At 38.1% G+C, this 18,483-nt stretch overlaps 1 protein-coding gene and 1 long non-coding RNA gene across 3 annotated transcripts in view; both read right to left on the reverse strand.

Moving 5' to 3' along the window:
- Positions 1-522: 522 nt before the first annotated feature.
- LOC125768309 (homeobox protein ceh-30) overlaps positions 523-18,483 on the reverse strand; it is a 30,487-nt gene continuing 12,526 nt past the window's right edge. Inside the window, exons 2-4 of the mRNA XM_049435758.1 lie at positions 4,141-4,450; positions 1,061-1,156; positions 523-934 (exon numbers count right to left, since the gene is read on the reverse strand). Of these exons, the coding sequence (XP_049291715.1) occupies positions 622-934; positions 1,061-1,156; positions 4,141-4,450 (719 nt within the window). The 3' untranslated portion in view covers positions 523-621. The remainder of the gene's footprint in view (positions 935-1,060; positions 1,157-4,140; positions 4,451-18,483) is intronic.
- LOC125768319 (uncharacterized) lies at positions 13,879-16,214 on the reverse strand. Of its 2 annotated transcripts, XR_007418869.1 has the most exons (4): positions 15,335-16,214; positions 15,134-15,258; positions 14,868-15,057; positions 13,879-14,794 (listed from the first exon to the last, which is right to left on the reverse strand). It is a non-coding gene; the product is annotated as an uncharacterized LOC125768319 (long non-coding RNA). The 2 variants fall into 2 exon arrangements; XR_007418868.1 differs by having other exon boundaries at positions 15,134-16,214.

The raw sequence follows: 18,483 nt of genomic DNA on the forward strand, positions 1-18,483 counted from the left end.
GGGTGGGAAACATTGCCGTTGGCTTGTAATCAAGAGCAATTTGTCGCTACGCAATAAAGGGATATGAACATGTTTCACATCGTGCACACTTTGATTGACACCAGGGTTTGGTAATCCCCCGCAAATATCATTCTATGGGCGTTGTTTTTTGATTGATCATTAGTGTTTGAATTTGTACCATCGTACCACTTGGGTAATGGGAAGCATAATTCAAACCTTAAAATCGAAACACAGGCAGATAAGTGTGTAGGGATAACATAAACGCACATGCATTGGTAATTTCTTTGTTCGCAAATTGTTGACTGTTAGCTGCGGTCTGTGATTGTGCGTGTTTTTAAATTGTCCCAATTATGACAAGTAATTGGTGATTTCTTTTATTGAACAGCATCGTATTTCATATGGATGTATAGCGATATATAGATATATATTAATATCTCTATTAATATATATATATATATATATATATATATATATATATATATATATATATATATATATATATGTATATATATATATAAACCCACGTATATATACATGTATATATATGTGTGTGTGTGTGAGTGTGTGTGACTGTACAATTTACATATCGCTTGCCGCGATTAATCCTTCGTTTGTCGGTTTTTATAGTAGGGAACTGGATGTCCATGGTTGTCCAACATTCCGAAAAATTGCCGCAGCAGCAGAAGTTAGAAAGCTACAAGGGTTAGATGAAACGAATGGTGATGATACAACTAGGGCAGACGATGTTTGGCAACATTGATTGCCGGATCTAGTAACTGGCACAGAACTAGTTGGTGGATCGACTTGCTGATGAAGATGCCTCGTTGGAACATTGCCAGCTACTGTTGTTGAAGCGTTTATTAAATTCTTTTCCAGTGTAGCCTGATGCCGTAATTGCTCCATACGAAGTTGATTTTGTCGCTTCCATTTCGTCCTAATAGAGATCGAAGGTTAAAAAGAAAGAACGATAACATGAAAGAAGAAAGAAACCATGCAGAAACGACCATTTATTATAAATTTTTTGAATGGCTGTCCGGTTGGTTTCTAATCAATAACATACCGACGATTTTGATACCACGTTTTAACTTGCGTCTCGGAAAGATTTAATGCATCAGCAACGTCACTTCTGTCTGCTACCGACAAATATTTTTGGCACCTGTGAATTTGAACGATGGAAGCATGCATTGTTATAAATGTTAAGAATGTGTTAATAATGAAAGTATTTATATATCTATAGCTTTGTTCACGTGATACTAAGTATTTTCAAAACAATTTCCATTTATTATAAATCCAATCGATCAAGTAATTTGTGTTTTTTTAATACCTAAAAACGTAATAATGGAAAATAATTGTTTGTGCAATAATGTACATCAATGTACTATTTGTCACAATGTTCAATGTTCACAAATTTCATCACTGTTCTATTTGTCGCATACAAAATATAGCTATAGTTCGTTATGTTTACTGCATTCTGGTCGTAGAACGTTTTGCATTCTACAGTATCCAAGTACAAATTTATAATTCGGGTAAAACATATTGCCTTTAAATGTAAAATAACGACTTGGTGAACCAGTAGGTCTACGTACACACGAGACGACCACCCTCTGCCTACATCCACATCTATCGTAAAAAGCTGAAATAAATCCTCTATCATACACCTAATGCACAAGCGAGACAACACTTTACCGCTTGCTGATCCGAATGTTTCGTACGCGTCATTCAAATAGAAACATAAACAATGCATAAGCGCATCGCACGCATTATTTCCGATTTCTCTTGCACTTCGTGCTTTAAAGCGTCCAAAAGCCAGGACCCTATTTTTGCTAAGTTTTGTATGACATCGTGAATATATATTGTGGATGTCTCGTGGGCTGCCGTATGTACGCTGTCGTAGAGTTCAACCTAAGTTTTGATTTTCATAGGTGCAACGATTTTTGGGAGGAGCTATAATTGCAATATTATCGGGTTCGGCCTTTTCGTGGCCATTTATATCGTTTGTTACAAGAATCGCCACTGTACACTGGGCAGTGTTGATTTGGGAATGTGAAATAACATTATTTTAGGGGAAATTTTGAGTTTTTATTTATTGTTATCATTAGTTCAGACCAAAACCACCAGGTGGCGCTAAATAAATTGTTTTTTTCGAACGATTTTTCTGAGTTTCCTTCTGTTAATAGTATTTTTTTTTAACTGTAAGGTGTTCTAGTTTCGGTTTTTAAATGTTAATGATTTATTGAATAGTAATTGTTTGTTTTTTTATTCTTTTTTTGGGGTACACAGTTGTTTTTTACCTTTATGTTGGGATTTCGGTACGACTACTGGCAGCGTGACGATCTCCACCTATATAATGATCTAAGCAGGTAGAAAAAAATCGCAATCACAGCCGTCGCGGATTGGCTGAGGTAGTGGAGGTGCCTGGTCCTTCGAGGGAGGTATTGTCACGAAATACGTTCACAGGTATTATAGTTCAATTCTGTTGATTGTATGAAGACTAACAATTGCCAACGGTTTTGATATCATTAGCAAAACATGTGTTTAGTGCATCGAATACAGTCATAACTTCTCCAAGCCCTGCACTGTCCTATGAATATCATAACTTAGATGCTGTTGTTGTTGATCTTGGGAACGTATGCTTGCCAAATTTGTTGCAATATTCGATTTAGCAACAAAAAACGTTTAAAAAACATATAGAGTGACAACTGAAATAAGGAATAAAATGGATACGCGAGCAGCGATGGGGACGTTAACGTTACACAGTCGGTACAACAAGCATTCGTGTATTACTTGCAACTTAACAAACCTTTCACGTAGCATTGCTTCCTAAATTATTTTCAAAATTAGTTGTTGACGCTGCAAATACAACAATTAGTAATGTTGTGTAATCTCTTGAAATAAATTGAATAAATCATATTCTTCAATTCATGTGAAACCGTGTTTATCTCACTTTTTTAATGCTAAGTATAGCCTGAATACAGGATATCCCGCAATTTTTTGACACTTTCCCAGATATTTTTGATTTTGTCCCACAATCTTTGAAACGCGTCCCAAATTTTTTTAATTTTGTCGCACAATCTTTTGAACGTGTCCCACAAATTTTTGATTTCATCCCATCAATTTTTCGTACAGGGTGGTTCGGAGATTATGCAATGTGGCCTGAATTTGATTTTTTTTTCAATTACGATTAAATTATAAGGAGGTTTTCGCATAGTAAAAAGTGATTTATTCATCGAGGAACCAAGTTCCATACCCTGTTTGTGAAACCGTAAAATTCCATCAGTAGAAATTAAATGGACGCAAGTTGTCCAATGTGCATCATTTCTAACTGAATTTTAATTAAAGCGGCCAGTCTAACAAGTTTAGGCAATGGAACTCAGATTTGAGGACGCTTTATTGTTGGTTTTGTATGTTTGATGATTTGATGTTTTTCTTATTATTATTACGGTTTGACGTCCCTTCTCTGTTTGACAGTTTGTGTGACGACAAATTCTAGAGCACCCATAAAACTTGTCGTTGTCGTTCGTCGTATACGACAAATCCCAGAGCAGCGCCTAATTGAAACTTGGTTGTTTGAATTTCATACCTGCAAAAGCCCAACGTGCACTAGTTTGATGTTTAAATTTTCAGCAATACGGAGAAAATGTAGCATATAATAATAAGTCGTGGTTCTCCCTTTATATAAAACACGTCTTTATTCCATGCGTTCTGGAGGTGAAGAGATCAAATAGGACGAGCCTTGCTCTCTGTTCAACCTGACCTTTACATTACTGTCAGGTGAACAAGGTTTCTAGTTCGGTCTACCATTATATTAAGGTTACATAGTGTAATTATATCAACTATAATTATATGCAAAAAAATTAACGATTGGTTTTGTATATTTACAGATTGTAAAGAAGCGTATGGGGCGGCCCGGTGATATACATATATGATAGTGGCGCAGGCCTCACACTTTAGGACCGGGCATCAAAACCCATCTATTGACTATGTGGCTACGAGGTAGAAATAAGTCTAGTCAGCCAGAAATGGTCGGCATGATCTTAGATGTAGTTATGCCGAGGCGAGAGAAAAAAAGATGCGTAAATGAGGGCTACGGGTCGAATGCGCCAAAGGTATCATATAGGTTTTAGCTGATAGCAAAATTACCTGAATTTACGCTCCAAGTAAGCTAGTTGAGCATGTGTGAAAGCAGTTCTTCGTCTTCGTGGTTTTCGTCCACTTTTTATAATTAATGCCGGTGTGCGTATATCCTGCGTCGAGCTTAAGTTACAGTTAGCTTTCGATTCTCGTTCAATCGTGGCGAGTAACGTTCGATGAATATTTTCGGTAGTACCATTCTCATTAGTGATGTAGGAATTATAATGACTGATAGTTTCCGAGTCTGACGATCGGTCCTCTATATCTATGTCACTGTTTTCTTCATCGTCAGATATGAGCCTGGTTGTAAATGATTGTTCTGCAAAAAAAAAAAGATAATCACAATCACAAATATATCTGCAAAGTTGGACAGCATGCTATTTGAAATTTGTATATATTTTTTTTTTATTCAGATAGAGCTGCCTGGCCGTATTGATGAATTTTGCATATATGTAACATCGAAATATAAATACTTTATGAAGAGAGTTCATCTTATTCTGTTTCTTGCTACTGTTGAAGTTAGCATTTTTCTTTTTTGTAGAAGATCAATGTTGGCATCTTGGATACACGCAAACCTTCGGTGCTGATTAGCAAAACTAAGAGTGAGTCATCGGGCTTGGTGTCCGGGATAAATTCATAAACAAAACAGGTTTCTATATATACCATATCACTGAACTGATTATGGTGCCGATCGTGGTGTGTGAAAGACCTGCGCTGATAATTATTTTTGACTTGGTAATCTGCTTTACTTCATGGAAGCTTCTGATTGGTTCCTTTACTAGCGCTGGTAAGTCGTACTCGGGTTCTAAAAGAAATTAACACTGAGCAAAAAGGTTCGTAACAAGAATAGGATTGCAATCGTAAGGTGTTGGCTTTTAAAGGAGTGGGGATTACAATCGCTGTCACGATCAATTTTTTAAATTCTATTCTATTCTTGGCTTTAACGACCTTACAGGTCACGCCGACCATTTCAGGCTTACTAGACTTATTTTTATCACTTAGCTGGATAGTAATGGGAGGACGATCCGGATTGGATTTCAACCCGCTCCTGCCGTGTGTGCTGTTTATCACATGCACCACCGGGCCGCTCCAAAATACAATATATAATTGAAAATAAGCAATAAGGACCATACATCAATTTATATTATAGATTACAAGTACCATAGAGAAAACAAGAAAGGACCAAAAAACAAAAACACAGGTTACATTAAACATTTATGGACCTGTATCAATTGTTCCAACTCAAATTGTTACAATAAAATAAAGTAAGCCAATAATTTCTAGGAATCATCTATTAGGACCAACGCAAAGAATATAAAAATTCGTTGTCAAAAAATAATACAATGCACATTCAGTGATTTAAAATCGATTACATATACATAAATCATCGCGAGTATACCGTAAGAATAACAGAACATTTCATTCTGTTCTTTTTACGGCAGACTAGCTGAGAGCAAATTAAAACACCGCAAACGAGTGAATGTGCTCTGTATTACACCCGCAAGATCAACACACGCCGTAGAATTTTAACTATTGTTTCTCTTTGTGTGCTGTTTGCAAATTTCAAATTCCCACGATTTGTTAAAATTATATTTAAAACTGATTTTAAAAGAATACAATTTGTGTAATAAAATTATGGGTAGAGCATAAGGCGGAGATTTATTTTTCAACATTCACATTTCGAAAGGCATGCCTATTGCGAAATATTTCATTTCATTTCATTTCATGCAATTTATTGTTGGCCTCAATGTGTAGGGGGGTTTAACAATGTGTAAATTAACACAAAACACTTTAAAAAGGGTTAAACAGCGAAAAAAACACTTAAGACTAGAGTAAAGTATGACATATGAAGGATCCCGTCAACAGAAAAAGAAAGCATGTTGTGTGAAAAAAGAGAATGGAAAAGGAGAACTATACAGAAGTGAGCGGTTACAAGGAAACAGAGCGAAGAAGAGAAGAGCGAAAAGAAGAAAGCGATAAATTGAAATCAAAATAATTATATGTTGTTATACATCACTCTCCTATTGCAAATAACGCCCGATTTACAGACATAACGGAATCATGGAATGAATATCTTTATTGATTTGACTAAAAATGGGTATGATCAAGAAAAAAAGTTACAATTGAAAAATATGATGATCTCGGTACACACATATGTCTCAAAAGGTAAAGGAACCAACACGCGTTTCCCATCTATTTATAATGTAAACAATTAATTAATTGTACATAAATCAAATGCAGTACGTACGGAACTAGCATTTTCAATCTCACTCATGAAAAAATATGCATGATTACCAACGAAATTACTTGTTGGATGAATTATTCAGAATACTTGTTTTGTGCTTTAATCTCCGCAGATTTGGAGTTATTTAATTTCAAAAAAGTTTACTAACGACGACGGAGGCGGCAATATAAAAAAGCAAGAAAAGACTATGTTTAAGAAACTTTTACAACTAGGCAAGAATATCACAACTGAGAAGTAACAATAAACAAATTGTTGAAAACTAGGTTAGAGCCGTAAAAAACCCACTGTCATGATAAAAGTTGGCAGCTGATATGAGCACAGTTGATAACAAATTCGACATTAATGAGGAAATACGAACTAAGAAAAATTACATATTTTACATATTTATATAGATAATACATATTTTATTAAAAGCAATTATAATCATCAATTGTACAATCAATGCAAATTAGAAAAAGTTCCTCAGTCCGTTGGACTAGCGAATATGGAAGAACCGAAAAATATGCTCAATTTATATAAAAACATCACTTAATGAACTGAAAAAGTGAGTTTTACGGCATAAAATACTACACTATCCATAATAATCCACAGTTAACATAGAAAGATTTCACATTATTGGAAATACACGTTGAAGATTATTAATTAATTATTAGAAAAGTTTGTGTTTCGTACGGAAAATGTGAAAAAAGATTTAAAATCAAAACAATGTTAGATTACGCAAAAGAAGTTAGAGTAATAAACGAACAAGTCCAATAATTCTTCGAACAATAAGAAGTAAAGTTATACTTCTTACGAACGGTAAGTTGGTTTTGGGTGATGTAGTTGGTAACAGCGCCAGTTTTACGCGACAGGAACGGGTATCAAATCCAATGTGGACCGATACCGCGGTACGCAGGACAGATTTTCATGCTACGGGTAAATAAAACAAGCAAAAGCCAGAAATGGCAAGACCTCTTGAGGTTGTAGTGCTACAGCAGAAAAAAGAAGTACGCTTGAATTTCGCATATAATTAATGCTTGTACATTTTTATTTTCACCTATTCATGCTCTGACATTTCATCGTAAGGTAATCATGCCAATAAAAGAGGATAAGTGCACCAGTTTTTGGCAGTGTACCTTTTTTGGATGGTGTGCAATTTAAGCCAATACTTTACAAAAATACGTAATAAAATAATTAAATAAGCTATGTTGGATTGTAAAATCCAATATTAATTCTCCAATTACGAAATATCATAGTATTTACATCGATATTTCATAAAATTTTAAAATGAATGGCATTGTTTACAACTCCCACTACGGACAACATTACAGTAATTTATCTATTTCATTGATAAATCTGAACGTGTGTTCAAAGAAGCTTATTGACGAAATTATGACGAAAATTTGACCCGGATTTGACAAAATGCTTGGAAGGAAAAGCTCGAGAAATAGTAGAATGTATTCTTATGCACCCGGAAAATGGTCCAGTGATAATCGACACCTTACGACTAAAATTAGGAAAAATTGTACGTATTATTCACGAGCTAAATCGTAAAATTTCCTCTTAACCATGCCTTCCAGGTGGAAAATTCGAATAATTTGAGGACCTAGCAGTAAATGTGAGAAACTACTGAACTACGCTGGAAGTATGTAAACTACAAGGGTACCAGTATAACGAAAAAGGGCTTCACAAGATAGCTAGTCAACAGGGGAAAAGCAGTTGGTATCGCTACAGAGTAGCTGGACAGGCTATATCGCGAAAGCGACCTCCACCATTGCACGACTATAAGGTTTCTGCAGAAAACTAACGCCATGTGGTGTCGAAGGATGCACCTGCACACATCATTCACTTAACACCGGTCGAAGTCGCAAATCCAGAAGTTCCAGAATTGTTAATAATAATAAAAGTGATACTCTTTTTACGATCATTCCCAGTCTGTTGTCTCTTCAATTGTCGAATAAATCTTTCGCCTTTTAGGATGATTCCTGATCGAGTGTACGAACGAAACGTGTCAGTCGACGCTTATGCCTTTATGGGAAGAGTATGGGAATAGACAAGTTTTCTCCGACCATCTTATCCAAATAAAACGAGCGCTCGCAACAAATATGTTACCCTCGCAGTAATCATCACAGATTGACAAGCGGTATGAATGTGGTCTTTTATGGAAATATGATAATGTGCGGCTACCTGACAGTAAAGTCACGGCTATTAATAGATGGACGTGCTTGGAGCGGAAAATGACGAAAAATAAAGAACTTGCTATAGCAATGGAGACGAACATTCAGAAGTACCAGGAAGAATAGTACATATATACGAAAGCAAAAGCCAGCAGATATGAATGAAAATCATAAGCGTGTTTGTTATTTACCCATGTTTCCAATTACTAACCCTAATAAACCTGACAAGTTTAGAGACGTGTGGGATGCAGACCCATGGAATATCCCTCAACTCAGCCATTAAAAGGCACAGATCAGCTTTCGTCTCTTCCTTCGATGCTAATGCAATTTCGGCAGAATAACATTGGTATAACTGGTGATAGCCGCGTTCGGCTGGTTTCACCAGGTTCGGCGTTCATGATCATAGGTAAGATGCGAAAGCGAGTAATAGAATAGTTGCCGATCAACGAACAGATGTGGTGGGAAGTTGTTCAACCTGAACAATATTAATGTGCATAGCCCATTTCGACTCAGACCATTTCCTGGTTATGGTTAAGTTATACCAGAAACTGTACGTAGCCAATAAGTTGCTCTATCAGTCCACCCCAAGGCTTAATATAGATCGGTTGATGTAAGCTTTTGTGACGAGGGACATCGAGACCGCGCTTCAAGAAGCGCTGTCGGAGGACACCACCTTCTAGGCGATGTCCCTCAATGACCATTGGCGTATGATGGAGCTAGCCATCAGCAGCATGGCCGATCGAACTATTGACCACCGCGATTAGCACCACGTCCCCCCTTTGATCGATGGCATCGGGAGGAACCATTTAGTCCTGCGGATAAGGGTTGGTAGGTAGTCCGCAATCCACCGCATCGAAAATATATCCGCATTCATTTGCAGGGCACTCCACGAGGTACTTTAAAACCTTTATGTTTGTGGATTGTTGTGAACGGGTGCACTGAATAGAGAATGAATAATGTAGATCTGTTTTCCTACGCACTAAAGGACATTTACATTATCCACTCTGTATTCACCGCAACCATTCACAGCAGATGCAGCAGCTATTCCAGTCGGGGGAATCTTAAGAATGTAAGTTTTACAGGATGTTGAATCGCTATCGCTATTGATCGCAATGTGTCGCAATGAGCAGGGAGATATCTTGTCAGACGAGCGACAGGTGATCGACAGGCGGAAGTGCTACTTCGACACCTGAATGGAGCAGATGCAGAAGATAACGAACTATACGCAAGGAGGCAATGGGGAGCAATACTACGACAGCCCGCGTGATGACGTAGGGTCCCACCATCCTTGGACGAAGTTTTCAGCGCCATCAAACTACTGAAATGCAACAAGTCAGCTGGCAGCGCCTTTGTGGTGGCCGAACTGTTCAAGATAGGTCCGGAGAAGCTTCCGGAGATTAAGGATCAGGAAGAACTACCGGACGAGTGGAAACTGGGCATGATACACCCAGTGTACAAAAACGGCGACAGGCTGGATTGTGCTAACTTCCAAGTCATCACAGTCCTGAATGCTGCCTACAAGATCCTGTCCCGAATACTCTTCTGCAGAGTTGCGCCCCTTGCCACAGATTTTGACGGAAGCTACCAAGCTGGATTTGTTGGAGGCAAATCGATTACCGACCATCGGCAGATCCTCCAAAAATGCACCAGATCCCTATGCACCTGTTCATTGACTTTAAGCCGATCTGCGATACCTATGGGACTATGGAACTATGGAACACCATGCAGCAGTACGAATTCACAGGGAAGCTGGTACGGCTGCCGGAATCGTATGAATCTCACCGGGCTCTGGAAAGAGTCAATCGACGCAGGTTTAGACTTCCGGGGGAAGATTTTCAGCCGTTATCTCCAATTCCTCGGCTTCGTGGATGACATCGACATCATTGAACGGACAACTGCAGTGGTGTGCGACGCGTACACCCAACTGAAATGCTAGGTCGATAGGATTGGATTGAGGTTCTGATCGTGATAAAGCTTGACACGTAAACAGAGTATCAATTGACAGCGACGATTTCGAGGTAGCAGAGAAGTTCTGCTACCTTGGTAAGATCGTATCTTTGTACAACAACATGAGCAGCGAAAGCCAAAGGCGCATTGTTCAGTGAAATCTTGTCTACCATGGGCTCCTCCAACTCCTGCGATCCAGAAAACTTCAGCAACACACGAAATGCACGATACATACATATATCACACATTGATACGTCCAGTATTCGTTTGTGGTTATGAGTCATGGAATATGCTAACGCCGGACCCCAATGCACTCGCCAAAGGAGTTTTCTTCAAGCTCCCGTCCGTAATTGCAAGCTTCAACAACAAAGCCTCTCTGCGTTTCAAATTTCGATTCGACTGAATAAAATATGATTTGTTGCTCGGTTGATTTGGTTATGACTTGGCATAGTAATTTGTTTCTTAAGAACTGTAAGGCCTTATCAAGATTTTTTTTTTCCACGCAGCCGGATAGTCAGTCCTTGCTTGGGGAGACGGTGCGAATTTGATACTCGGTCCTGTCGTGTGGAACTGGGGCAGTTTATCACATACATCACTGGGCCATGCCAAACTCCACATAGTTGTTCGTTCTAAAACGTTTGCGTATAATAGGATCCTCAAAACAGAATAAGCTAAACGACTAAAGAATTTCATATCGAAAGAATTTGGCGGTTTCTTACATTTATATAAGAAACTTGCAAATACAGGAACTCAGGACTAAACGACTATTCGGTCAGGTCAGACTATGTTTTTCACTGAGTAAAAACGCGAAGAAACTTTGCTTGGTTATAAAAGATAGGTTGAATAAAGGAATTAATAGTACGTAATACAGTGACTAATCAGTCGCAAATCACACCTGAAAGAGTACGGACGTGTTTCTCTTTCGTTGCGAACTAGTATAACACGATAATAAAAAGTACATACACGCACAAGTACCTATCCTCTCTACCCATCATGGGAAAGAGCATGCTGCTGAGCCGCAAAACGGCCAAATAATGAAAACAGTTTCGAGTTGCTAAGCGACCTAGGGAACAAGGAACTACGTGCTAAGCAAGTAGCCAACAACATAAACGGATACAACAACAGCCAATCAAAAATCCCGCCGATAACGGTAAATAGTGCGTCAGTGGCGTTAATCCACAAGACTATTGTGGCAATAGGTGTGGTGAGGTACACCACAAAACAAACTAGACACGGGACAATAGTGCAAGTTCATGATGTAAATGACCACAAAAAAGTCATAAGAACATTAAAAGACATAAACGTAAGCTTCCACACATAGCTTTCAGCTGGAAGAAGAAAAAACGACCAAAGTAGTGTTACATGGTCTGTACGAAATTCCGATCAGTGAAGTGATTGAACTTTTAAAAGAAGAAAATATCCTGCCGGTGTCAGTAAAACAACTTCCCATCAAAAACAAAAAATATGTGGCAAAAACAAAAATATAAAAACACGCAGTGTACATATTACACTTCGCAAAAGGAACAGTCAATATGCAGTTGTTAAAAAATTTTCGTGCTATCAACCACTGTTGTGTGACATGGGAATATTTCTCTAGTAAACCTGGACCCATGCAATGCAAACGGTGCCAAATGTATGGACATGGAGCAGCCAACTGCAACCGTAACAAAAAGTGCTTCCTATGTGCGGGTGAACACGATACAATCATTTGTCCGCTATCGGGAGGAACGTCGACAAGCGATGGACGAGCACCAGAACACAAGCTGAAATGCGCTAACTGTGGTGGTAATCACACAGCCAGATACCATGAGTATCCAAAAAGACCTGTTCGCATAGTCAAGCAAAATACAAACACAAATCACAGATTCAAACCATCCGCTTCGGACTTTCCCCCACTTCCACAGTCTACTGCTCTACAAGGTTGGCGACAACGACCTTCTAACGCATGGTCGAACCACACAACAAAGAATGCAAACCCCGATCTGTTCGATCAGTCAGAGATCATGCCGATAATAGAAGAGATAATCTGCAAACTTCAACCATGCAGATAAAAACAAGAACAGCAGATGACTATATTTGGCATCGTAACCAAATACTGTGTGATGCCAAAATGAATCCTTTCGCTCTGAAAATAGCATATTGGAACGCAAACAGTGTTCTAAACAAGCGAAAGGAGATAGTTGTCTTCGTGAACAAACAATCAATTGACATCTTGTCAATTAGCGAAACATACCTGAAAACAAATATGAATGTTTACATCCCTAAATATAAGATTTATAAATTAGATAGGGTTAATGGTTCAAAAGGTGGTGTTGCTATCATTATCAAAGCTAATATTAAACAAAAATTAATAAACTCATTAAACCTTAAAGTTATAGAAGCCTTAGCAGTATCGGTAGAAACTCTTGGTGGTAGTTTTACATTTATTTCGGCCTACCATCTTGGAGCTAACAAAAATTTGGATGCATTCAAGAAGGATATAGTCAATCTTATTAGCAAAAAGAATAACTATATTATATGTGGTGATTTTAATGCCAAGCACAGGCATTGGAACCGCATTAGTTCCAACCCAGCTGGAAAGGTTCTGTTTTACCAAATGCAAATAGAAGTATTATCGATACATTATCCAGATTTGCCTACGATCTTCTCCGCAGATCACAAAATAGCCCCTTCTACGATGGACATTATTCTAACTAACAACTTTCTTGATTTATCCACTCCTTAAACCGACACTGAATTATCGTCGGATCATGTGCCCATGCAAATTTTTAAAAATGAAATTAGCAATAATATCAATCTTTCTGAAATTAACCTCGAGAATATAAAAAATCATTCACTAATCGATCTAATGATAAACAGTTTTTCACCAATTATTTCAAACGCACATAATAAAGCCGTCCCTACGGTTAAACCAAGCCATTATAACATTATTCTTCCTCAGTACATCAAAGATCTAATCAAGAAAAGAAATTTAGCTAGAAGTAATTGGCAACGCCACAGAAAATGCAATACTCTCAAACAAGCCTATAACAGCTTATATCTATCTATCTATCTATCTATATATATAAAATTCTCGTGTCGCGGTGTTAGTGTGCAAACTCCTCTTAAACGGCTGAACCGATTTGTTTGAAATTTTCGCTAAACGTTCGTTAGGTATGAGAATAGGTTTAGCGCTATAGTTCGTTTCGCTAGGTGGCCTCTGGCCGACATTATGAGTTCTTTTCTGTTTTTCCTACGGGAGTTATCAAGTAGGCATAGCCATTTTTTTCAACACGAATAATATTGAACACTACTGAAACAAAAAAGTTCTAACGAATAAATCAATCAAAGTAGGTACACATGACGATTTATTTTGTGCAATTTTATTCATTAGTGAGTGATATATGTACCTATAAGTAAAAAGCAACCCTATCGACAAACTGCTCGCCTGAGAGTGAATTTCGAGTAAAATTCACGGCTTCACAAGCGGCTTCACAAAAGCTTCACAGCAGATCTTGTGAAGCCGTTTTTTGAGAGTGTGTGCGTGAGATTCATTATTTCATGAGCGCGTTTTCGTAAGGTTCATTTTAACGCTGTAATGTTCATTTTCAATCGTTCTTTCCGCACCGTTGATTTCCAACGGTGCAATGAAAACATTTTTTGTTTTAACAAAAATAATACAATTTTTTATTTTATTCCCGGTGAATCTATAAATTATCCTTCAACCCATTTTTTCTATTCCCATTTTCTACATAGTTTAGACAGTTTAGAATGACCATACCCAAAGAAATCCAGCTTCCATCTAGAGAGCGTACAATTTTCAATGCTCGTACACTGCACCATCTTAAGCAGTGGTTTGAAATCCTGGTACACATGATTCCGCTCACTATTTGCAACCCTTTTCATAACCACGCTGTTAGCTTCGATCGGTGCAGCATAAACAATACATAAACGAGGACATTTCCCTCCGTACGAGTATAAGTTTCCAATAGATTCACATCGTGTATCAAAGAAATAGATACAGTCAAAAATCTTCCATGAAATTGCAAGCGTGTTTCGAAAGAAACTAACATCGTGTCCTTGACTTGGGTTCGGGTGCGATCTCGATTTCATTTTGACCGCATTAACACGCGTTTTTTTTTGCATCTTTCACTCCATTTTGTATCTGCAAATGGAATCTAAGACCGATATGGAAGAGATAAAAATACGTATGTCAGTTAAGTATTAACAAACGTTTTATTTAGGCATACTTACGTATAACAAACGGCGAAAAACAAGGTTGGAACCTTGTATTACTGGAACCAATAATATTCTCGTATCGAGTCAGGAATCGCTCCTGTCAAACAAGAAAAAACAAGATTATCAATTAATTTTTCTATAATTTGCTAAAAGTATAACATATTACTTACTCGAGTTAGTGTATGATTCGACCGACCTTCACCTTTGGCGGAGTATGTTATCCTGGACGGAGGATCAACGACAAACTTTATCGGTCACTGTTTGTAGAGGTGCTAGCTGCAGATAGAACATTGTCTCCTTCGAATTTCAGGCGTATTTCTTATGGAAATCAGATGTGTACCGAGGACCGAACTTGTTTTGCTGAAAAAGTATGCTTCATTAGATATACATACGTAAAACAATACAACAAACGTCCATAACAATGTACAATATTTACCTGAAGGGACTGTTAATTGAATGATAGATTGCCACAACAAACCAAGGTCACGCACTGTGAGCAGAGCGAAGAAAAATCCAATCCAGCGCCTATGTAAAGTGTCAACAAGAGCGGTTTCCACTATCCTGTTTGTTGAGCAATGAAAATAAGACAGATTAGGACACTGACACTTCTTCGAGAATCGTTAGCTGCGATACAAACCGATTTAGAACCGATCAGCAGCAAAAACAACCAATACTAAGGTTGGCTTGTCTTTCACTTCCATTGGCAGGTGCATCATAGAACTGCATAATCACGAGCATGTCCAATAATTTGTTCCTTTCAAATGATGCGAAAAAGATGTGGCCGTCAATTCATACGCTCTATCCGAGGGCGACCAAGAAGAACTATGAAAGTCAGCTGCAAGAGGAAGAGGATGTAGAACGTTCAACCGATTGCGTTAGGCGCCATGGCATTGATTGTACAGGGTAGCCTACCTTTGAAGCAGTATGCCAAAGGGACGCGTGGGTGCAGTTGTAAGAAAACACGCGTTTTTCTCTGTTGACGGAGTATTTCACACTACGGCACTTGAATCCTTCCTGCTTCCTGAATTTGTGTACACAAAAACCTCTAGATATGAGGTTAACTGTTAACTGTGGCCATATGTCCCCACGCGGCGCTTTTTAAATGTCTTGAAACAGCTTGTCCTGCCTCTGCATCGTCGTATTCAGCCGAAGTCTGCTCCAACAGGTTATCACGCTGGCGGAACAACTTACCAGTGCCGTCACAGGAATATCCTTTTAGAACTAGAACTGGAACAACTTGGCAAACACTATTCCACAATCGAATAAACAGTCCACGAACTGACGCAATTCACAATTCACTAACTATTCCCGTATGAAAATGTACAGCGACCGAGCGAAAACAGAAAGACAGGTTTTTAGCCTACTACGACCTTTTTGAACATTCATTCGACACACGCCGAACTCTATCGCGATACAGCGAGCCACGCACACACTCTCATTTTAGGGTGATTCGAGCAAAATTTTCACCCCCTTTTCAAAAAATTCATCCATCAATGAACACTTTGTCGATAGGGAAGTGTGTGAATAATTAAAAAATGCTGTTTAGTGATTTGCAGCTCTGTGGTACATGTGGAACCGGCGCCTTACACGGAAGGACATGGTATTAAATCCCAATCGTCAAAGAAAGCCTGAAATGCCTTCTGAAGTAGCATAAAAGAAGAAAAGCCACAAAAAAGAAGAAAAATTGCTTTGATTGGGAATATGAATTGGGTCAAGAATGGCAATTATTAAAGAATGTTCAATTAATCAACGATATTCTCTAATCGCCACTGTAATAATACCACACGAATCAAGATTGAACACTCAAAATGTTTGCTTTTATTACAAAAGGCATGTTTAAAGGCAAAGCTAGGTTTGCCGGGTAAGCTAGTGCACTTATAAAATATGAACTTGACTTGATTCGAAATGAAGCCTGGTCGGATAACCTTAGGAATATCAACCAACAAACTAAAAATTACGATATATTATGGAAATTTGTAAAAATAATCAAAAGCAAAAATAATTCCATGTCACCTCTAAAAATAGATAACAAAATTCTACTATCTGCCGAAGAAAAATGTGAAGCAATTAAGAATCATTTTGAATCAGCGCACAAACTTACATTTCAGACGAAAAGCCCAATTGAAAAAAAGTTCAAATGTGGAAAAGTTCTTAAAAGCGAACAAGTCACACAACTTCGACTCCAAGCTGCTTAGTTTTTTTTTCGGTTAGAACGGCCTGGCCGTATCAAGAAGCTGCTTAGTTCTCCATCAGTGATTAAACAGGTATTAAAAAATATGCACAACAAAAAAGCAACAGGCCCAGAAAACATAAACAACAAATGCCTGAAAAAGATACCAACTAAGGCAATAATTTGCTTGAATTTCATTTTCAATAGCTGTTTTAAACATGGTTATTTTCCCAACGTCTGGAAGAAATCCAAACTAATTGCCATCCCTAAACCAGGCAAAAATAAATCGTCACTATATAGTACTAGACCGATAAGCCTGCTTAGCTGTGTTGGAAAAATATTCGAAAAACTGATTACTAAACGAATCTACCATCACACAGAAGTACACAACATCATACCAACTTCACAGTTTGGCTTCCAACCTGGTATGTCAACAACGCATCAGCTACATAGGCTTACCAATGCCATCAAGAACAATAGATTAACAAGAAAGTCCACAGGAATGGTAATATTAGACAGTGAGAAAGCATTTGATACAGTATAGCACAAAGGTCTTTTATACAAACTGATTTCATTTGGTTTTCCAACTACGCTGATTAAATTAATTCAATCTTTCCTTTTGAACAGGGAAAACTTTGTTCACATTTCAAACAATAAGTCTGCTAAATTCACACATGTAGCAGGAGTACCGCAAGGTAGCATACTCTCCCCCTTGTTGTTCAATATCTTCACATCGGATATTCCAAAATTCAATAATTGTATACAATATTTATACGCCGACGATCCGGATAAACGAAACATCTGTGGCCTGGTGTAACAAAGTAAAATACCTTGGCGTCATCCTAGATAATCGTATAACATTTAAAGAACACATAGCAAACGTACTATCCAAATCGGAAAATATTGTTAGAATTCTATACACGCTCTTACACAGGAAATCCTGCATTTTTGGTCGGTTAGAACGGCCTGGCCGTATCAAGACTTATTTTACCATGTAGCATGCTACGGTGGGACGACCCGGATGGGATTTGAACCCGGTCCTGCCGTGTGGACGGGCGCCATTTATCACATGCACCACCGGGCCGCCTGGTACACAGGAAATCCTTGCTGAATATCAAAAACAAACTACTAATTTATTTATTAGTACAGTTTTATTAGGCCAACTTTAACCTATGCATGCCCGATTTGGATCCGTATGGCCAATACACATTTGAAAAACCTCCAAGTTAAGCAAAACAAAATTCTCAAAATGATCCTTAACGTGCCCTTATGGTCAAAAACGTCAAACATACACTATGTCTATAATATCAGTTAATCGGAAAACTATAACGAACGATTCAATCATATTTCCGACCTGGGTTGAAATATCGCCTGGACTGTGCTCCACATACGTGAGCAAAGCCTTGTAATCATAGGTATCCTAAGCCACAATTTTTATAAATTCTGCGCTGCATAAAGTTTAGTTTTTTCGTTATCGTTGGCCTTTTTTTTGTTGATAACCGAGAGGAGAACCTTCATAGGGACCCACCTTCCAGAAGGGAAGACCAGCTAAGCTGGAAGCACCACGCTCTGGGTACTGTCCGATTTGCATCATGCAGCAGTCCTTAGGGTACATT

Source organism: Anopheles funestus, chromosome 3RL (genome assembly GCF_943734845.2).
Source record: "Anopheles funestus chromosome 3RL, idAnoFuneDA-416_04, whole genome shotgun sequence".
In the NCBI taxonomy this organism is placed as follows: domain Eukaryota; kingdom Metazoa; phylum Arthropoda; class Insecta; order Diptera; family Culicidae; genus Anopheles; species Anopheles funestus.